The sequence below is a fragment of the Dendropsophus ebraccatus genome, chromosome 9 (assembly GCF_027789765.1).
Source record: "Dendropsophus ebraccatus isolate aDenEbr1 chromosome 9, aDenEbr1.pat, whole genome shotgun sequence".
In the NCBI taxonomy this organism is placed as follows: domain Eukaryota; kingdom Metazoa; phylum Chordata; class Amphibia; order Anura; family Hylidae; genus Dendropsophus; species Dendropsophus ebraccatus.
In genome coordinates, this window is record NC_091462.1 from 30,553,832 (window position 1) to 30,577,490 (window position 23,659).

Sequence of the window (23,659 nt, forward strand, 5' to 3'; positions counted from 1 at the left end):
CGTGTCAGGCCGACAAGCCATCTACATTTTTTTTCATAGCATTTTGATCCAATTTAGTTTCCCTCCCGGAGAAAGGAGGAAGGAGTGTGTTCATACAACAGAGGAGGAGGCCATGAAGGAGGAGATGAAGCCGCACAGTTTTATCACAATGGAAAAGGGAGTAAAAATAGATGGATGGAGCTCAAAGATAGGAATATATTTTGTGTAATAATAAAATGTTTGTTACCGATATAGATACCGCATAAAGTGACTGATGATAGATAGATAGATAGATAGATAGATAGATAGATAGATAGATAGATAGATAGGAGATAGATAGATAGCTACAGTAGATAGATGGATGATGGATAGACAGGAGATAGATAGATAGATAGATAGATAGATAGATAGATAGATAGATAGATGATAGATAGATGATAGATAGATAGATAGATAGATAGATAGATAGATAGATAGATAGATGATAGATAGATAGATAGATAGATAGATAGATAGATAGATAGATAGATAGATAGCTACAGTAGATAGATGGATGATGGATAGACAGGAAATATTGTACATACATAGATAGATAGGTGATAGAAAAGTAGGAATATCGCCTCACTTTAAGCTATCCTGTAAATCTTCCACTATGTCTTATTTTTGGGGAAACAGGGTATGTGTGTGGGAGAACTAAGGAATCATTCCTGATAACTTTCCTACTTTTCACAGAATTGTTCCAAAAAACCGGACTCCGCACTCAGATGCAGATACGCCCACAATGTGCGGTTTTGTGGGTATTTTAGGTTAGAGGTAAGATTAATAATGTCTGACCAATGGACAGCACTCAGACCTTTGTATGTATGGTGAGCGGTGCTCTGTGTAATAAAGCAATGCCCCCTTATCGGGTATTTTAAGAAAACTCTCCATACGTTGAGAACAGATTACACAGACAGCCCAATGATTTAAGCCGCAGCCACGTTCATTTTCCCCAAAGGGCCTATGAAATCCCCCAAGTGTGGAAAGCAAAACTGGATGTCGTAAATGACGTCTATTACATTTCGGTGAAATACCTGTCCTGGCGACACCCGTCTGCTCCCGCCTGCCTTTATATAGGAAGACAATAATCAGATTTCTTTACATTTCAGCTGTTCATTAAAGAGAGAGAATGACTTTATTCCTGGGATTTTATTCTCCCCTGCCCATAAAGCTGCCAATGGCTCGGCATCCCGCTCCGTCCACTAATCATAATTGGTTTAAGTGAGTGAGTCATGGCCGCCGCGCTCCCTTATTCCTATGTTGATTAGGCCGCCCCTAATGGATTTAGAGTGTACGGAGAGAGAAAGGAAACTGCGCAGCCAGAAAATTAAAATGAGATTTTATTAAAAAAAAAACACACACACACAAAATGATATTAACGTCTAGTAACAAAAGCCACGCTGCAATGTTATCTATAAATCTATAAAATCTTATTAGAAAATTGCTATTTTACACTTGGGTAGAAGAAACTTTTAATAATGTAGATGCATATGATATGTATTCTCATTAGCGGATTTTATCAATGCTTTGACCCCTGATTAATTTTATTTGCTTGCATTTTTCACCAGGTTTCTACTGTAATTACTTCCTAGCACATCCTATATTTAGGGAAATGGCTGTACAACACATTCACATGGGACTTTCTTAAAGGGTTTTTAAAGGAGAATTCCAACAAGGCAATAAAAATTCAATTCGGGCAGGGGTTGGGGGGAACATAATGATGAACACATATTTACTGCTCCCTGTGCCCGTGCTGCACCGCATCCTGTTCTAGGGGCACCTGCTCTCCCCTCTTCCACGTCACGACCCAGCTGATGGATGCTTAGCCAGTCATTGTTGGGGCGGGACATGGCTTCATTCACTGATTGGCTAATGGGGCATCCGTCAGCGTGGTCAGAAATTTTCTCGTGACTTCATCTTGTTAACCTGGGGGGAAATGCCTTCCAGCGGGGGTCCTGGACCTTCTAACTAGAGATGATCAAACAGGGCCGAGGTTCAGGTTCGTACGAACCCGAACCATCGACATTTGACTCCCGCTGTCTTCCCGTTCCGTCAGGAAGGGGGAGACAGCCCGGGTACCGCCTGGAAAACAGGGATACAGCTTAGGTAATAGGTTGCATCCCTGTTTTCCAGGCTGTACTCGGGCTGTTTCCATCTTCCCGACCGAACGGGAAGGCAGTGGGAGTCAAATGCCGATGGTTCACGTTCGTACGAACCTGAACCTCGGCCTGTTCGATCATCTCTACTTCTAACATGGCGATTCACGGACGCGAGGAGAGGTAAGTACTTAAGGACTTCTGATACCAGCAGCAATCAGCTGTTCAGCATCCTCCTCACTACAAAGTCAATGATCAGTATAGTTGGCAGCTTCTACAATTGTATAAGGGGGTTCACCTGCTATGGGGTGGTGGTCAAGCATGCATGCTGCTGCTCTGTTTTCTTGATTATCTTCAGCACTCCCATAGCAAGTGAATGGAGCAGTAGTGTGCATGCTCAAGCACTACTTCATTGACTATGGTGTGCAAGACCCTCTTTTTTTAATGATCATGGGTGGGGCAACAGTCAGGTCCACTGTTATATAAAAGTGATAAGTTGGTGTTTAAGTTGTGAACAAGGCGCGAGAAACGCGTAAACTTTTTTATTCACTGTACCTGATGTGAAGAATAACAATAAAGACTAAGCTTTATGGGATTTGCCATTTTGGTGCTGGACTTTTCCTTTTTGTGAAAGTGATAAGTTATATTACGTTTTATTCTTGGTTGTTTTGAGCCTTAGAGGGGAACTCCTAAGGAGAAAAAAAGTGTTTTCAAATCAACTGGTGCAAGAAAGTTATACAGATTTGTAACTGACTTCTTTTTAAAATTCTCAAGTCTTCCAGTACTTATCAGCAGCTGTATGTCCTGCAGGAAGTAGTGTATTCTTTTCAGTTTGACAGTGCTCACTGCTGCCATCTCTGTCTGTGACAGGAATTGTCCAGAGATGGAGAGGATTTCTATGGGGATTTGCTACTGCTGTGGACAGTTCCTGTCACAGACAGAGTCTTGAGCTTTTTAGATAGAAGTAATTTACAAATCTATATAACTTTCTGACACCAGTTGCTTTGAAAACTATTTTTATTCTTGGGAGAAGCCCTTCTTGAGCACCACTGTAAAAAGGCAGTACACATCATAAGCTAAATATAAATATACTATATGGCTGTTATTAAGGAGTTAAAGTGCACCCATCATTTACACATAGTGAGAGCTATGGGGGCAAGGGGAGGGGGTGTAGAGTTTGCAGTCCTACCTAGGCCTGTGATACTGAGAGTCCAAATACTGGTGGCATTATACACTTCCCCCAGCAGATGGCGCTACATCAATGTAATGGATTGAGGCCAGAAGTTGCCACAGTGTCCAATATCCAGTGAGTGTTCCCAGTTAGTATCAGGATGTTTGTATTGTGCGGCTTGTGTAGTGTTTCCTGGTTCCTTTATGTGGTTTATGGTGCTAAACACTTTTATTCTTTATTTCAGATGTTTCTATTTAGCTTACATGTGGTTTTACCTATTTTAGACTGTGTTAAAATTGAGGCTAAAGAAATAGATTTACACTTTTGTGTCTTAGGAAAGGGCTAGATATACTGGTGTATGGAATACTGTCTGGAATCATTCATGTTATTACTGGAACATGGTCCTTTAAGGCAAACCTTACATTGATGGACTTGAAGATGCATTGCTCTTAAAGGGGTACTCATGTTAAAAAAAAAATTCTTTCTACTCTACAGGCTTCAGAAAGTTATAAAGATTTCTAATCGACTTCTATTTAAAAATCTCAAGTCCAATAGTATTTATCGCCTGCTGTATGTCCTGCAGGATGCGGTGGACTGTTTCCAGTCTTATACAGTGCTCCCTGCTGCCACCTCTGTCCATGCCAGGAACTGTCCGGAGCAGTAGCAAATCCCTATAAAAAAAACCCTCCCCTGCTATGGACAGTTCCTGTCATGGACAGAGGTGGCAGCAGAGAGCACTGCATCAGACTGGAAAGAATACGCCAAGCCCTACAGGGCATACAGCAGCTGATAAGTACTGGAAGGATTGAGATTTTTCAATAGAAGTCAATTGCAAATCTGTATAACCACTGTATAGTGTGGGTGACTATACAACGACTATACTTTTTATACACTGGGTTTGCATGTAGACTTTTGATGATTTAATTTGTTTCCAGTCTTTGACTATTTGGTGGCAGATTTAGTCCATAGCAGTGTATTAGGCTGCATATGGCTCAGTATTCTCCTTTGGGTGGCCATGTGGTCCATGGCAGTGTACTGGTTTAGAAAATGGCTCAGTGCATTCTTTCTGATGACGGTTGTGTTCCATAGAAGTGTACTGGTTAACATATACTGTAGCTCAGTGAGTTCCTTTGGGTGGTAGACATCGTCCATGGCAATACTGGGCTGAATATGGCTCAGAGTGTTTCTTGGTTGTAGTGTATGGCAATGTATGGTGTTACATATACAGGGAAGAAGGAATCATCATTATTCTTCTCTTTTCCTCATGAAGACAGGGTACCAACCAGCTGAACAAACCCCCCGAGTTACACCGTGCTGGTGCTGGGATAAATGTTGGTGAAGCTAGCTAAACCATTTTTTCCTTGTGGTCAGTAACCTGCCGGGCTGTTTGGGGGTCCCTCACTTATCACGTGGTCCAGAGTGGAGTTGTGACCCACCCGGACTATTGGTACCGCCACCCACAGAAAGGGGAGATGACCCAAGGAAGATGGCAATGGCTGTGTAGGTGCTGAGATAAGAATCACAGAGTCTAGTTAAAATAAACTCTTCTTTACTGCCAGAATACTTGATACAGGGATACACAGTGAGTTTTAGCTTGTTACTTTAGACCTTAGTGACCAGATCGGTGCTAAGAGCTGAGAAGGAGTACGGTCGTGCTGACTGGGTTGCGTGCTGAGAGGTAGAAGAGGTTCAGAGAAGTAGAGAGGAGGATGTTCAGAGAGTCCAAACCCAAGTAGTACTGTGCTTTGCCGGGCCTTGAGAAGTAGAATGAGTAGAATACTTGAGAGTAGAGAGAATTCTTGTGCCCGTGTTTTGACTCTTTGGTCTTTGCACCACCTATTGCTCACCAGTGTCGGGCGACCCATCCGAGAGGGTGACACAAGCCCCAGACCTTGTTACCTGGGATGAGCAGAGTGGTCAGAATTTTCTGGTTATACCCACGCTCCGAGATAGAGTACGTAGGCTTCTAGCAACTTTACTCTATCCGGATCAGTTCCTATTTCTTTAGGATACTTTCCTCCACTTTTAAACGTGTTCTCAGCGTGGGCTGGGATGATCCCTGACTTGTCCTCTCTAAGTGTGCGTTCAGCACTGCATAGTGTGTTGAAGTACTGCTTTCAAGAAAGAAGTGCTCTCTGGTCCCATGTGCATGCGTCCACTACCACACCTTTGACTACACTACACTGGACTAGTTGTGTGAGTCCTGTAACAGGGGACCTGCCATAGACCAGGGCCCAGCTTGACTCCGTAGGGAGCGTTCTTGTTTGCGTCCGTCCTCTACAGAATCCAAAGTAAGACTCACTAAGTTGTGGCTACACTTCCTCTCCCCATGAGACAACTTCCTACAGCATCTGTAAAGTGTGCTGTGAGTGGGTGAGAAGAGAGTGCAAAGAAAAGAGAAGGATAGAGATAGGTAAAGAAGAGAAAGAGCTCTCATTGGTGCACAGATCACAGAAACAATAACCCTTTAGACAGCACAGCTGTGGAATACTTAGGCATACAGTACATATACTAGCAACATCTAGTGGCGAAACTTAAGTAATACTTCACCACCACTAACGCTTTAAAGTACAGGCTTTAGAGAAAGGTTTAAAGACAGGTAACACCCGTGGTAGGACACCACACACACAGAGTAAATGTTGCAGCTAACTCTGCAAAGATTCCGCTGCCCGTCCCCGCGCGGTCCGCCTTGGCTTTCCATCTATCCCATAGAATTCTATAGTCAGGCAGATTCCGCTGACATGTCAATTCTTTGGGCGGACAACAGAATCTGTCTGAGCATAGAATGGAGCTTATGTGACGGGCGAAACTTGAAGTGGAAGTGCTCGCGCAGGGGGGAGTGGAGGAATCTGCGCATAGTTATCCGCGGCATTTACTCTGTGTGCATATATCCTAATAGAGTAAGCAAAGACTTAGTGGAGGTCACCATAAACTGGCTCATAGGCTTACAGTACACAGAATGTGTTCCAAGGACACTATGTTCATTCCTTAAATATTTAACTTTAGCAGCTATAAATCACTATAAAATATAGAGATGCAATTCAGTTTGTTTTTTATGCAATTTAGAGAAATTTGATAAAATGTGTTATAGTTTGAATCAGATCTAATAACAGAGGGCTGTGCTTTGGCTATATCTATACTGTATAATTGGACACATAAGGAATAAATGACTAATCCAGGAGTCTACGTGTTACAAGATAAAATATTATGAGTAACTATTAATATCAATATAACCTGTACGCAACACAGTAGAAAGGTTTAGGGAAGCTTACATGCCGGCTGGAGGTCTGCCCTTTGCTAGTGGCAGCAGCTTGATACACGGCCATTCTGTCTTTTAAGGGTAAGGAATCGGGCAGGTCCAGTGGTATGTTACCACCCTTGGCAGTGTCCTCCAATGGTCCTTTTTTGGTTCTTGTTATACCTGCAAAGAATAAAAGTTCTAATAAATATTTGATTCCATCATTCATTACAGAGAGGCGGACAATGTCAGCAGATGGCCCTCATGTAAGAACAGCGTATGGGCCCCTATATAGGGTCAGCATAGAACACCTACCTTAGGCCTCTTTAACATTTCAATGATTAGTTACAGTATGCTAATGGTAAGAGAAAAGAGAGAGACCTATATGGTACCAGATGCGTTTGTAAGTAGCCGAAAACTTACATCCCTAATACCTTGAGACTAGTCAGTCTGTAGTAAGTGTAAGCCAGGTAGAGCCTGGTGTTCAACCAAGGATTTGCAAGGAGACAGTGGGCCACTTTACCTACCAGCCCCTCTACAGAGTTTGTGGACGCCTACTACACATACATTAAGAATCCAAATACATTTGAGACAGGCAATTTTGGTTGTGGTTAGTTAAGCTGCAGCACCTCCACTGGAGAAAAAGGGCATTACATGGTGCTCATTGAAACTAATTGATCTGTCCATGCAATGTATGGACATTATGGGTCCTTTCATGCATATTCACAATTTGTTCAAAATTTTCATAGACTTGAATAGACAGCTGTTGACATACTACCAGTGATACAATAAGATGACTAATTTCGAGGGCTTTGTCATGCTCACGTTTGTGTTGGTAACCATAGCATGGTAAACATGACTCTATACTGCCATAGTCCTAGTACACAAAGAGTAATCTCATAAGCTTAAAGGGGAACGATCAGCAGGTTAGACGAATCTAACCTGCTGATAGCCCCTATAGCGTCAGGGAAGCTGAGGAGGAAGCTATGTGTGTTACCTTCCTCCTCTGCGCGGTCCCGCTCTGTTACTTGGGGTAAACTCTGCTCTGGAGGACCGTTAAGAGCACTGACGTGTCATCCGGCCCTACCCCTCCATTGATTATCATTAGAAGGGATGGGCTGGATAACATGGCAGTGCTCAGGAGTCGAGGTTACACCGACTAACAGTGCGGGATTGGCGCCAAGGGAGAAGGTAACACACATATCTTCCACCTCAGCGTCTCGGGTGCTATAGGGAGCTATGAGCTGGTTAGAATCAACCAACCTGCTGATAGTTCCCCTTTAATATTAATAAATTTCACCACTTCTCTTAAAATTATCTTGTATGTTTTGCGCCAAAGCTTCCCTTAGCAGATACACAAGTAACAATATGCTCAGTACCTCTGTTAAAGGGGTCATCCAGGATTACAATAAGTGCAACTACTTTCTTACAAAAACAGCGCCACCCCTGTTCTCTGGTTGTATATGGTATTACAACTGAACTCTATTCACCTTAATGGAACTGAACGGCAAAACCCACAGCAAACCAGGGGAACATGGGTGGTGCTGTTTCTGGAAGAAAGCGGCCATGTTTTTTCTAAGCTTGGATAACCTATTTAAGTAATGAGATCTTATTGTATACGTAATTAAAAAGGATTCTGTAATAGTAAAATAACATAACATCCGTGTGTTCCTTCCCTCATCCGACAATACAGACGTCGTCACTATATTGAGATGTGAGTGATTTATGCTCAGTCCTAGGTGTTCTCGCTGTAATGTGAGTTTCCCATGAAAATAATATATGTGTCAGATTGCTGTTTCCCAGATCAGCACATAACGTAGTGAGAATACGATAAATCTTGTCTGTGTGGCAATGAGACGCTGATAATTTGCTTCAAAATAAGAAACAGTTGGGAAGTTACCGCGGGGAACAATTACAATGTGCGGAGATAATTAGGACAATTTGATGTTTGTCTTACTATTTTAGCATTTAATTTATGGCACATTGAATAAAATCAGATAGATTTCCTATTATAGAGGGGCTGAAAGAGAAAAGGAAGGCATAGTAGGAATGCAGCTCCTATTCACTTCAATGGGGATGAGCTGCACCGAGCTATCCTGGAAACCCCATCAATGACGGCAGGTGATGCAGTTTTTGTCCAAAAAAACAACTTTTAAACTTGCAGCCCTGTGTCAAACTGGTGTGGCCTAGAGTGTCTGTGCATTAGGCTGGCACAGCCTCTCCATCCCTCCTCCCTGCCCTCTTCATCACTAGGAATGCTCCAGGCAGATTTTCTCCTATTCCTCACCTGTGTGAGCACGGCACATGGGCTGGATCGTTAAGGCACCTGTGCAGTGTTCACTGCAGAGGAATAGGAAAAATCCTGTCTGGCATTCCTAATGATGAAGAGGCTGGGGAGGAGGGATAGAGGGGTGGTGCAAGGTTAGGGCACAGATATTGTAGGCCACAGCAGTGTGGCACAGGACTGCAAGTTTAAAAGTTGTTTTTTAGGACAATAACTGCATCACCTGCCAAACGGACCCCAGGACAGATCTTGGAATAAAATCAGCTATCCGAAGGTACAAGTGGTTGGGGGGGGGGACAGATTCTAGGGACAGAGTCACTTTAAACAGTATATCTTCAGAAAAGCTTCTACATTGGAAATACATTCCATTTCACATCCATTTAAACCAATGTATATTCAGTGTTAATCCCCTTTAACTATTTCTAGTATTAAATGAAAGTCTAATGATAACCATGGTTTATTTTTTTAGATGGTTTTATGTCTCATATAAAGAATTTGGATTTTTTTCCCAGGATTTACCTTATAGCAGACTATGAACAATAGCGGGATATTTCTCTTGGCTGAGTGCACTTTCAGATAGGAAATAACAGAGGAGAATAGCATTGAACATGTAAGACAAGCTCTTCCTTATAATTGTGTGGTTTGTGGCGCTGCTGAAAATGCCAGTAAGGTCAAGTAGTATAATCAGAGCTAAGTGTTCTTAGATTTTAACAAGTAAGTGTCTCTAAATAATAAACACGTGCTTAATGTGGGACGCAGGCGGACGTTCTCCTCCCCAATCTGGTAACCAAGTCATTTCAGAACGTCCTGTTCCAGCAAATAAAGGCAATTACAGCTAATAATGAATATTCTCCACCATAGCCAACAATATTCCCATCATCACATATAATTCCTGCTTTTAACACTTTTTTCTCTTTGCAGTAAAGGCAATTGATGTACAAGGGTCGTACCCTGACATATCTGCTCCCCAAAGACCCCAAACATGGATAAATGTATATATCGGGGCAGATACATCCAACACAGTGTAAAGTAGTAATGGCTTAGTTGCCCCTAGCAAACAATCAGATTCCACTTTTCATTTCTCACAGATTCTTTGGAAATTGAAAGGTGGGATCTGATTGGTTGCTAGGGGCAACTGAGCCAGTTTCACTTTACACCATGTTGGATAAATCTCCCCCATCAGCTGCTAAATCCTTCTCTCTACAATCTCCTTTCCCACCTCGCCCCCAAATACAGAATTTACAGGTAGATCCACCTTTGTATTGGTGCAGGGGTTTTTACCCACATTTTAAGCCTTGAAAAAAACAGCTGATTCTATATAGGGATTTCCCCATAAAAAAACCCAAAACAAATGAATGCATAGATCGGCTTGGGGAATCCTTTACCTGAACGCTTTACCTGTTTACCATTGAAAATGTCGTACTGAAAGAAATGATACTACACTTATGGATTAAAGGCATTACAGTGATCGGTGGGGGTTTAGCATCTGGATCCCACTGTCTCTATGACAGATCAAAAGTTTTCTTTAGAAGTCCAGTTCCACTTTAAGCAAATAGTTATATCCCTTATAAAACAACAATTTTTGAGCATTGTGTCTATTATTCCTCTGACAACCAATCATCTCCTATAGGTGCAAGGGTATAAACCAGAAGGTTTACATCCCCTGACAGCAAACAGAGATCTGAACAATGTATCTAACTGAGACATAAAGTACGCTACAAAGTTGCATAAACTTGCCATGTGCAATGATTTAGCATTCGCTTCTGTAATGGATCAGCTTTGCATTGCACAGATAAGGAATCGTCATTGCTATGATATCTTCTCAGGAACCCAAAGAACTAAGACAGCGCAATAAAATATTTAACCACTTGACAGAAAAGGACAAATTAAGGACACATATTTACCCAAGTGAAGCCATTCTCCAGTGACTGCTTCCTCCTTATATCACTTGTAGATTCTACTAATACTCGTCCTCTTATGATTGAAATTATTGACATTTACATTAAAAAAGTAAAAAAAAAAGTAAAAAAATAAATAAATAAATAAAATAATAATAATAAAAAAATAATATATATATATATATATATATATATATATATATATACACAGTATATATATATATATATATATATATATATATATATATATATATATATATATATATATATATATATATATATATGTTAATTGGCTTTACCAGCATGAAAGCATGAGTGCCCAGCCTATTAAATGTAGTGGATGCATGTTGCATTGCCACTTACCCCGGGAGTCCCACAACATTGAAACATACAATAAGTACTCTTGCTATTTGACAGTTTTGGCTCTGGTAAGTACTTTTTGTTGCACCCTACACTGACAGTTCTGCACTTGGCCCAAGTAAAGTCAGCATTGACACTTAAATCTAGCACAGTGAATGTCATACGATGCATACTGTAAAGGAGCAGGGACACCTGCTTTTGACAGGAGTCCCTATGGCTCTATTCCTTTCGCTCAAAATAAACTTAAAAAAATTCACATTTGGAATAATCTCTTTTGCTTTGTAAACTCTTTGGAGCAAAATAAATTCTAAATGAATCGACTATTAATATAATTAAAATAAATAAGATGTATTTTAAAAAGTCCTGAAAACTGTATGACAAAGAAAAAAACTTTGCCACAGCATTCCAAGAAATTGTGAAAAACAACCCCTTTATTCTTAAGTATTGCTTAACGCTCAAAAGGAAGCCATCAGCAGGTTAAAAGCATCTAACCTACTGATATGTCCCTATACATTTCTTACCTTCATCCTCTGCACTGTTTCTATGCAAAGCAGAGGATGAAGGTACCCCCCGGATGAAGTGCACCGATTTGCCCGGCTGCCTGCCCCTTCTAGTGACTAGTGAGTCTGTGCTCTGCAGTGACGTGAGTCCTGTACCGGAAGAAAATTTATTAGAAGTGGTGGGCCACCCGGGGGTGGGTGGTGAGGGGCTGGGGGGGCATCTATTGGGGAGTGGAATCAGTACGCTAAGGGTGGTAGACCTGACCCAAGTGCACCAAATTGCCTCGTTCGCATATGGGTTTAAGCACAAAGCACAAGGAAATTGCGCTGAGGATCAAGGTAAGAAACTTACCATCACCCTCAGCGCCACGTGCACTAAAGGGACATATCAGCTGGTTAGAGGCTTCTTAGAAGTTTCCCTTTAAGAAATACTCGTAAGAGTCGCAATGTTACATACACAATGGGACCAAAGAATTGTTTTTTGACGTAAAGTTTTTTTTTTTCTAAAGGATTTGATTCTCCCATCTCTGCTCATCAGTCAGTTGTCCAGAAGCCTCTGAACATGGACTGTGGAAATAATGGATGGAATTTTTTTTTTTTTTTTTGTTAAACTCCCTTTGAACTAAAGGGAAAGCGTTACACTTGACAAACATATCGAAGCTTTGTGTCACATCCATTGTAGTGATGTACAAAGGCCAAGTAATGAAAATTGTGTCACTGACCATGTACTTCTCCATCTCAATGTATATGGGGTGCGGGCACTACAATAGCCCCTGCTTGGTATTGCTGTTCTAAATTTCCAATCCCCCCAGAACTCCTTACAATCTATTCAGATAGTCTCCCCCCCTGTGTGTTAGGATTACCCCTGGTTACTTCAAATTCCTCTTAAAGGCACCTTTCTCCACTAGCTTCTTGGAAACAGCTGAGCATGCTTCCCTAGTTGTTCCTGTAATTCCCACAGTACACAATGGAGAATCATGCAGATACATAGCACAACCTTTGCATTTCTTTGTGGTGAGGAGACCGGGAGGTCGGGAGACCCCTGTTATAAACATAGCTACTAATTATAGAAATGGGACCCCCAACTATCAGACATCCCATGGATATGCCATAAATGTCTGCAGCAGAGAGCACTGTGGCAGACTGGAAAGTGTACATCACTTCCTGTATGACATACAGCAGCTGATCAGTACTGGAATACTTGAGATTTAAATCTGTATAACTTTTTCTCCTGTATAAATATTTCTCCTTAAAAAATACTTCTATTTAAAAATCTCAAGACTTCCTGTACTTATCTGCTGCTGTATGTCCTTCAGGAAGTGATGGATTCTTTTCAGTCTGATACAGTGCTCTCTGCTGCCACCTCCATCCTTGTCAGGAACCTTCCAGAGCAGGAGAGGTTTTCTATAGGGATCTGCTACTGCTCTGGACAGTTTCTGACATGGACAGAGGTGGCGACAGAAAGCACTGTGTCAGGCTGGAAAGAATACACCACTTCCTGCAGAGCATACAGTAGCTGATAAGTATGGGAAGACTTGAGATTTTTAAATAGAAGTAAATTACAAATCTATATAACTTTCTGAAACCAGTTGATATGACAGAAAAAGAGTATCACCGGAGTACCCCTTTAATATCAAACAAATAAAGTGCAGAAAATCCCTGCCGTATATACCCACATATGTACATATAATGCTATACACAGTATACAGTACATAAATGAATAGTAAGCAATGTTCTCATACATCGGAGTGATCCTGGACACATTAGAGATGTCACGTAGCAGCTTTCCAGCATAATACTGGATTGCATTTTCTGTGCTCTGAGGATGTAGTGAAATGACAAGCAATAGCTCAGCGGTAACTGGAAACTTACTTTAAATGATTAGAGGGTCAGGAGCTTTTGCCTCTATACACAGCTTTAATAACACAGCTTATTTGTTACCTGAGCCGCAGGGAGTAGATACCGGCATTTAATATAATTTCATCTTACAGAAGTAAATAAAGTGATGGCAGATGTGCGGCTTCCAGTGTACATTGTATGAATCATCTACATAAGCATCTGTGATCTGACACAGGGTATAGTGTAACCGATAGGAATTACATTACAATTGTGTCGCCTGGCTGCTTTATTAAAGGGGCAGTGATAGAGGTGATGGAAGTTCTGCAGATCTACACAGGGGGCTTAATGCCTTGGCTCATACACAATGCAGGTACATGGATTCCGTTTATAAGGTAAGAAAAAAAAATAGTACTAGTAGTAAAGGGAACTTGTTATCATATCATATTAAAGAAACTGTCAGTAGGTTTATGGTGTCCTATCTCAGGGTAGCATAACCTAGTGACAGAGAAGCTGAACAGAATGATGTATCACTTACATTGTTCTGTGCAGCTAATCCAGAGATATCCTTCTTAATAACATAGACAATAAGTAGTCCTCTCCATTATGTGCATGAGCTCAGTAGTCCTGGATATTCATGAGAAGCATAAATCTCCACCCACCAGCTGCTGATTGGCAGTTATCTATCCATGCTGTGTATAGGCAGTCAACTGTCAATCAGCAGCTGGAGGGTGGGGGGGAGGGGTGTGACAAGAATCCTAATCTCCTGCATATTAGGAGAAAAGCTGAGCAGAATGATGGAAGAAATACACCGATCTGTTCAGCATTTCTGTCACTAGTTTATGCTGCCCTTATTTAAGGCGGAATAAACCTAGTGACAGATTCCCTTTAAAGAAGATGGACAACTCAATCCTAGATGGTGTTTTTATTTGCTGTTAGTCAGAAACTTCCTAAGGAACTGTATTCTTAGCATAGTAAGTAATGAATTCAACAACATAGTTGGGGACCACATTGTAATGAGAAAATGTAAGCAACTAAGGCCCTATACACACGTCCACAATTACAGAAAATAGGATCAATGGGGGAGATTTATCAAACATGGCGTAAAGTGAAACTGGCTCAGTTGCCCCTAGCAACCAATAAGACTCTACCTTTTATTTTGTGAGGAATGAAAGGTGTAATCTGATTGGTTGCTAGGCAGGGCCGGCTCCAGCTTTTTGTGGGCCCTTGGGCGACAGAGCCTCGGCGGGCCCCTTTGAGGAGCAAATCATGGAGAGACAGGCGAGGAAAGATTTGCAGCAGAAGAAACATGCGGCTGCTGCATATCTTTCTCCTGTATCTCCTGATCTCTGCAGTAGTCAGGACTCTAGAGGAGTCAGACCCAGTCACAGGATTATATATATATATCATGCTGGTGCTGCTAGTTCTCTAGTATACAGCTCCTTCTGTGTGTGTTTGTGTGTGTGTGTGTGTGTGTGTGTATATACATACACACACACAGTGCAGGAGCTGTATACTAGAGAACTAGCAGCACCAGCATTATATATATATATATATATATATATTTATTTATAATATGAACATGGTGAGACCTCTAGTTCTCCTATATTCAGGCCCTGCAGTGATATACAGTGTGTGTGTGTGTATATATATATATATATATATATATATATATATATATATATATATATATTATATATATATACACACACACACACACACACACACACACTGTATATCACTGCAGGGCCTGAATATAGGAGAACTAGAGGTCTCACCATGTTCATATGATAGATAGGAGATAGGGAAATAGATAGATAGATAGATAGATAGATAGATAGATAGATAGATAGATAGATACAGATATCTAGTTGTTTTGTGTATAGAGGTCCTGCTGTAATATATATATATATATATATATATATATATATATATATCCTGCTGTAATAGATATAGATATATTACAGCAGGACCTCTATACACAAAACAAGTAGAAGAACCAGCACATACAGGACACTTAGTTTGCAGAGCCTACCTGCTGCCCTCAGGTCATGTGTCCGATCACATGACCCGTGACATCATCAAAGGTCCTTCAGACTCAAAGGTCCTCTTTCCTACTCGGCTGTAGGGAAGATTTGTGATGGAAGACAGGTGCTCTGGGGCCCCAGTATGGATCGGCGGGCCCCTAACTGTCACATGCGGCCTCTAGGGGCCCAGTCCTCTTTGTTACTACACTTTTTTTTCTTTTTTACTAACAAAAAAAATGTAGTAACAAACGGGAGTGGGCCCCTAGAGGAGCTGGGGGCCCCGGCATTTGCCCTACTTAGCCGGGTGCTGACGCCGGCCCTGTTGCTAGGGGCAATTGAGCCAGTTTCACTTTACACCATGTTTGATAAATCTCCCCCAATGTGTTTCAATGGCCCCATTCACACATCTGTAGTTGTGTACAGGGCTGTGATCCACACAGCAAGGGCTGTATTAACAACTGCTGCTGCCCTAGGCACTAAACCTGAAGACGCCCCATCTTCACACACTGATTGGCCTTACCAGACCTGACCAATACCACCATACCCCCCACCCCCCTGGAAAAGACACCAGATTTACTGGCAAGTCGGAACAGGAGGTGAGAGACTAAAAAAATAAAAACAAAAAAATAGTTTTTTCCTTCCCCTGCTCCCTGGTGCTGCCCCCCTGCAAGGTGCCTAGTGGTAAATACGGCCCTGCACACAGCAAAAAAAAGGACAGGCCCTAGTGCGGACTGAGATTCCTCCACAGACACACCAATAGAACCCTATGGAATCCGTATTTTTGCGGATGCGATTCGCATAAAATACAGATCCACAATCCGCAAATACTGACTAGATTATTATTAACCATACTTTTCCATTATTATTAACCATGCGGATTCAATACGGATGGAAATTTGCTAATTGCTAATAAAAAATATACTGACGTGTGAATAGACCCTAAACCTTCGAATTGTCAAAATTCGGATCCGCAGCACTCACCCAATCTAGTGATATAATTTTTTTTCCAGGTTAACAGATGCACAGGCCTATGCCTCTGTTAAAGTGACTGTACCACCAGGCCCAGGCTGAAGCACTGGAGGCGGGCCGACCCACCCCCAGTGGGAAGAAACCCCAGCCAGTCCATGACATGACTTCATTAGAATCAATAGAACCCTATCATAGAGGGGCGGGGGTTTCCTCCCACTAAGGGTGGGTCGGCCCGCCTCCAGTGCTTCAGCCTGGGCCTGGTGGTACAGTCACTTTAACCTGAAATAAATATATCTCACAAGATTCGGTGAGTGCTGCAGATCCTTCTTTAGACATATGATTTAAGATGTGGGCTTCAAGAAGTAGACAAAGGTCCCCTTCTCTTTATAATAAATTTACTGCCCTCTTGTCCATCGGAAATGTCAGGTATAGCAGCGCCACCCTTATCCACAGGCTGTATCAGATATTGAAAGCATAATTCTCGCCTTGGGCTTTTTTGGTATTGCAGCGCCACACTTGTCTGTGGGCTTTTTTGGTATTGCAGCGCCACACTTGTCTATGGGCTTTTTTGGTATTGCAGCGCCACACTTGTCTTTGGGGGTTTTTTTGGTATTGCAGCGCCACACTTGTCTGTGGGCTTTTTTGGTATTGCAGCACCACACTTGTCTGTGGGCTTTTTTGGTATTGCAGCGCCACACTTGTCTGTGGGCTTTTTTGGTATTGCAGCGCCACACTTGTCTGTGGGCTTTTTTGGTATTGCAGTGCCACACTTGTCTATGGGCTTTTCGGATATTGCAATGCCACACAAACTATGTCAGGGATTGCAGCTTCACTTTTGTCCATGGCCATGTCTGACTCGTCCATTGACTCAGGCCCTTTCTGGTAGTGCATTCTCCAATCTTCAATTCATTTTAGCAGAGCTTTTTTTTTTTCCTCTTGGATAACTCCTTCAATTTGGAACACTGATAGCGGCATGTAGTGTCTGTCACCGCAGATCCAGTTCCTATAATATTTGCATATCTACATTATAGCTATGTATCATTACTTGTAAAACATTACTTTAGCTGTAGTGAAGCTTCCACAAATCATCAAGACAAGAAAAATGATCATGGCAGCCCCGGATTCTGGCGGAGTTGTACTTTAACAACAGCTGGAAAGTCACGGCTTGCTTATTCTTTCATTAGACCATTGCAGCAAGCAGCAATGTATGACAGAAACTCTGCAAAGTATTTTACCCTCCAGTTGAGTCACAGGTGGATCTGTCATGATGACTTATTCCCTGTTTGCTTCATGTTCTTATGAATATAGCAGCAACATGTACTGAGAATGGAATCGCTGCTAGCAAGATGAGGGCAGGACTTCACTCTTATACCTCTCATCCTGGTCACATTTTCATTGACGGTAACTTTATAATTGATATCCCAAGAGCTGTAATTCATTGACTTCTGTCCGAGGTCTTTCACTCAGTACCCCAGATCTGCCAGCGTTCAGTTGCATCTGCCACCACTATTGCACCATAGTTCCCTGTTATATAGAGGTCACCACAACCTCTGCATATAACAAAATAGTCCCTTTAAATAGAAATGAGCAAACGTTCCAAAAGTCATAGGTGGACTCTAGAATCTATAATGTTTTCCTAAACACTGCACACTGAACTTGTCTGGCCTTATACATAACCTGAGAAGCAGCAGCAGCATGGAAATCATAATAGAGTGCAGGTTAACATTTTAAGCCAAAGGTGTGAAACTTGCAGCCCTCCAGCTGTTGCAAAACTACAATTCCCAACATTTTTAGAGGATTCATGGGAAATCCTGAGAAGCATCTAACCTGCAGATATGTCCCTATAGGACACAGGGCACTGAGGATGAAGGTAGTTTGCTTAACTTGATGTTCGGCACCATTTTTGGGAACTTTTTACTTTATTTGATTTGGTTTGTAATAATGTCAATCCAGCACTTATCACTGCACAATGCCGGATTAATATTCATTAGAAGGGGTCATCTAGCCGCAGTGGATTGGTCCACTGAGGATGGTAGTTACCCTTTCAGTGCAGTAAACTGCCTCATTTACAAATGTAATGAAGTACAACGTTCTCAAAATGGAGTGGATCAAGGTAAAAAAGCCACCATGTTAGATGCTTCTAACCTGCCGATGGTTTCTCCTTAAAGCATTACTTTTACTTAAAAAAAATAAAAAACTTTTGACATGTCATACAAGCATGTAAGAGTTTTTATCAGTGGAAGACCCCCACCAAAGACCCGACCAATCAAAATTTTTGCTAAGTCCCTGTGATGTGAAAAGTTTTTTACATTTTAATTGTAAATGGGCACTGTCATTAAAAACACATTTAATATGGCAGAGAGACATGAGTGTTCAGACCGCAACCAATCTGGAGAACGAGTAGGGAGAAGTCTACATGCAACATATTCATTGAGCAAACCAAACTTCCCGAATCAAAATTCATTCCGAACTTTGCAAATTGTTTCTCACCTGTTTTTATCCCCAGTGTCCTCTGGGTCTCCAGTGTCTCCAGCAGCCTCCAGCCTGTTCGGCCAATCAATAAGATGGGACATCACCGCGGCTGTCAATCTAGCGGGCTGTCACACTCCTAAGATAGAAGTGACAGCCTACTCAGCCAATCAATGACTGACTGGAATGGGAAGGTGCTGCAGCCAGTGATTGGCTGAGCGAGTTGTCACTAGTCTGACTTAAGCCATTCATTGGCCCCAATGCTGTCCAGTCTCAGTCAGGGATTGGAAGAAATTGGCAGATTTTGGCGGCGACAGAGACTGAAGAAGGACACCAGGGGAACTCGTCTTTAATTCCCGGGTCTGTGTCACATGACCTGGACAAACTTTTATCATAACTATATCAGGTATTCTGTGAGCAGGTGTAGATTTGTATCATGATTTACATCTGCAAGTGGGTGTATATCATGATAAACCTGGTGCGGAAGAAGGCCACTCCTCCTCCCTGCCTTAAACCCCCCCACCCCACCCCACCCTCCTATCAGGCGAGTTGGGAATATGGCAGGCGTACATCCCGGAAAAAGGGCAAATCTGTTGCTTTTCTGTGGTGTGCACCAGGGGCACATCTTGATGAATCACCCCCTTGTCCCGAGTAGAGATGAGTGAAGTCACAGTAATATCAAAAGGAATCGCTTTGTTATCTCTGCAATCCGCTTATCACCCTGCTGCCTTTTAACTCACTGCTGGTCTGTGCCGCTCCTCCCCGGGTGCTGGAAAAGCTGGATCCAGTCCTGGGAAGCTGCTCCTAGTCTCTAGTCCTGATAATATTGGTGCCCCTGCCTATAGAAGTGTATGAAATGAGGTATGTGATTAAAAAAATAAAAATAAAAAATTCAGCCATTGGGGCACAATTTTGCTTTTGTACATGAATCTGTAGCTGTATGAGCCGTGCACCATCCAACTTATTTGGAACACTGTTTCCGACGCTCCATTTCGGTGCCTCTGTGCATTGGGACTTTGTCATGATCTCGCAATAAGTTCATGTTTGTCAGCGAATATATTGCATTGTCTTGACAGCTAATTGAGTTTCCATGGCAGCAAAGGCTGTTAGGGGAACTTCTGAGAGTCAATTGTGAGACGGCGTCGGGCTCTGTTAATGGACAGTGAAATAAACAGAACCATTCATCAACCAAACGCCGTCTTGTTTAAACTCTTTGAGAACATTATTGAATTAAGAACCCTCTAAAATCTACACCGAGAAAGGACTATGAAAATAGAGACGTGCACAGCACAGAGACAATTATTAGCAAAGACTCCGAAGCCTTTCTCATTTAGGGTCCTATGACTTCCCGATACAGACGACCATATATTGAATTATTTTTTGCCACAAATGTATTTTGCTGTAATTGTGTTAGGAAGTTTAATGGACTTACCTAAGAGAAATCCAGAGGTTCCACCGAGCCGTACGCAGCTGCTCCGGTTAGACTGAAAACTAATTTCAAGGATTTGCCCACTTCAACCATCTATAGCATATCAATTAGTACAGTGCACAGGTAGCCACCATGAAGAGTCACTGTCCATTATGGTAAATGGGAGACATGGAGATAACTGAGCAGTGGGGGACTGTGCGCTATGGGGGAGATTTATCAAACATGGTGTAAAGTGAAACTGGCTCAGTTGCCCCTAGCAACCAATCAGATTCCACCTTTCATTTTCCAAAGAGTCTGTGAGGAATGAAAGGTGGAATCTGATTGGTTGCTAGGGGCAACGTTACACCATGTTTGATAAATCTTCCCCTACGTTCTACGATATTGGTCAGATTCCATCCAATAACACAGTAAAGCCATATGATTGCTCTGTAGGGGGGGAACTCCAATCTAATACGGGTATGGGGATGTAGCTTCGATTACTATATGTCACATGTATTTCACTGCTTTCCATTAAATTAACTAGAGATGTTTAGTGACATTTTCGAAAAGTAATTCTTTCTGTTCTATGTTCTACTCTAACGTGAAACACCGGCCGTTCTGTGACCCGGCCAGGTCACAGAACGGCCAGTGTTAGTGAAGATCATCCCAGACGGTACTGCAGTACTGGCTGGATAATCTTCAACAATGCACACGGATGCGCCCGCATCCCAATTCACCATTGAACACAATGGAGAGTGCAGTGGCCGCACAAAACTGACATGTCAGTTTTATGTGTGGCTGCTAGCGATCCCATCTGGAGTGTAAACTATGTGTATAAACTCCGGCCCTGATCCCATAGACTGTAGCACAATATAAGTTTCCTATTAATCATGGCCGTTATTGCAAAGCAGCAACGACGGGCGTGATTAATTAGAAACTTACGTTGTGTGGACATGGCCTTAGACTTTAACGTCTTTAATGTCTTCTCTACAACATGTCTTTCTGTAGCCAGTAATATGTCTCTCTGTAGCAAATAATATGCCTCTCTGGAGCCAGTAGTATGTCCCCATGTAGCCTGTAATATGCCTTTCTGGAGCCAGTACCCCTGTAGCCAGTAATATGCCTCTCTGTAGTCAGTAATATGCCTCTCTGTAATCAGTAATATGCTCCCCTCCCATAGTCAGTAATATCGCCCCCACTGTTGCCAGTAATATGCCCCCCTGTAGCCAGTTATATGGCCCCTGTAGCCAGTAATATGGCCCCTGTAGCCAGTTATATGCCCCCCTGTAGCCAGTAATATGCCCCCTGTAGCCAATTATATGCCCCCTGTAGCCAGTAATATGTCCTCCTGTAGCCAGTTATATGCCCCCCTGTAGCCAATTATATGCCCCCTGTAGCCAGTAATATGCCCCCTGTAGCCAGTAATATGCCTCCTGTAGCCAGTTATATGCCCCTGTAGCCATTAATATGCCTCTCTGTAGCCAGTAATATGTGTCCCTGTAATTTCCTGCCTATGATACCAGTAATATGTTCCACTGGTCAGCAGCAGGATACATTCACACTGCGTTTTGGTTTAAGAGCTCACAGTTTTTCAAAATTGTGACTTGGTTTAAGAGCATTGTTTTGGTTTAAGAGCTCCCTGCACTGGGCGGGAGGGCGAGTGGGGGAGGGGCATGGTCTGCACAGTGGGGTCTACAGCACTGTACTCTGACCCAGGAAGTCTCCCTCACCTTCCAAATCATAGCAGATCCACTTCAGGTTGGGGCTTGCATCAGGGGACAGGACTGTGTGTGGGGGGGTAATCTCTCCATAGCTGTAACCCCTCCCTCCCCGGACAGAGAGTGCTGCATGTATGTGCCCACATCTGTCCTGCTCATTCCTTCCTGCTCCCTGCAGTCTCTGTCAGCTCTGATTGGTCCATGCTGAAAATACCCCCTTTCCCACTGCTATCATGTGACCACACAGACCTCTGACAGCAGCCCTCCTTCTCTATTCGAGCCTGTTGTACTACGCTCCTGCATTATGGGCATCTGCAGTTCCATTCTGTATCTACAAATTGCGGCTGTTTTTCAGGTTTCTGCACTTACTCTATAATATATTATACACCACATGCTGATTTTCATACTGTACAGTAACTTATAATATCACATATTCAGCTGTTTTTAAATGTTTGTTTCATTTGTTTTACATGTTATTCAGAATATAAATTTACTATTTTTGGGGTGTGGAACCAATTGTCAGCATTTCAGTAATTTCTTATGGGAAAACTTGCTTTGGTTTAAGAGTGGATTTGGATTACAAGCACAGTCCCGGAACGAATTATGCTCGTAATCCAAGGCACCACTGTATATATATATATATATATATATATATATATATATATATATATATATAGTGTATCCGGCAGCCTACAAAACAAAAGTGACTAGTGTGACAGCTTTTCTCCGAATCTGCATCCTGATGATATAGATGTAGTTGACAGCAGTTGTACTCAGCCACATACCCCCTCAGTCTGAGACAGGTACCACATGTGCAATGTGTATAGCAGGTTCAAAACTACTAGTTTAAAGAATTACTGTCAATGATTGGGGTATTATCACTTAAAGGAGTACTCCGGTTAATAAAAAACACCTTCTTTTTTGTTGTTTACTGGAGTACCCCTTAAATTTCCTTTTATCCAAAGGATGTTTGAGGGGGCCCATCTGCTGCAGCTCCTTTCATTCTCTATGAAGGTGGCTGAGCATGGATAAGAAATAACTTTTATTTAAGTTGAAATGTCACACAGATTGTTTGGGGTCTTGGTGCTGAGACCTCTACCAATCTCTAGACATAGCCGGGAGAAGATTAAGATGTTATTCTCAGCCCTCCTGGCCCCGGGATCTGACAGGTTCTCCTTAGACATTAGTCACATGTGGATGTCATTAATGCCTAAAGAGAACCTGTCAGATCCCCGGGGACAGGAGAGCTAAGGAGAACAATGTTTCTGGCTGTTCTCCTTTGCGCTTGGCAATGCCGCACAGAACTGTGGAACTTTGAAGAGCATGTGCCAGGACTGATATCTAGTCATAGGGGAGGGGACCAGCCTAAGAGCAGGGTGAAGCAGGGCAAAATATCCATGTTATATATCTTATGCTACTTTAATATTAAAGGGGTTTTCTTGGTGAGGGTTACAGCTGTTGGATCCCAACTAATCCACTAGTTATTCCTAATCTTGTGTATAGGTGATAACTTTGGATGATGGGACTACCTCTTTAAAGGGGTACTCAGGCAAAAATATTTTTCTTTCAAATCATCAAGTTATGTAGGACATACAGCAGATGATAAGTACTAAAAGTAATTTAAAAATCTATATAACTTTCTGTCACCAGTTGATTTGAAAGAAAAA

At 42.2% G+C, this 23,659-nt stretch overlaps 1 protein-coding gene across 2 annotated transcripts in view; it reads right to left on the reverse strand.

Moving 5' to 3' along the window:
- XIRP2 (xin actin binding repeat containing 2) overlaps positions 1 to 23,659 on the reverse strand; it is a 134,946-nt gene that overhangs the window by 43,194 nt on the left and 68,093 nt on the right. For both annotated transcript variants that reach the window (XM_069982866.1, XM_069982867.1), the window contains exon 2: positions 6,558 to 6,706. In XM_069982866.1, coding sequence (XP_069838967.1) covers positions 6,558 to 6,706 — 149 coding nt within the window. The remainder of the gene's footprint in view (positions 1 to 6,557; positions 6,707 to 23,659) is intronic.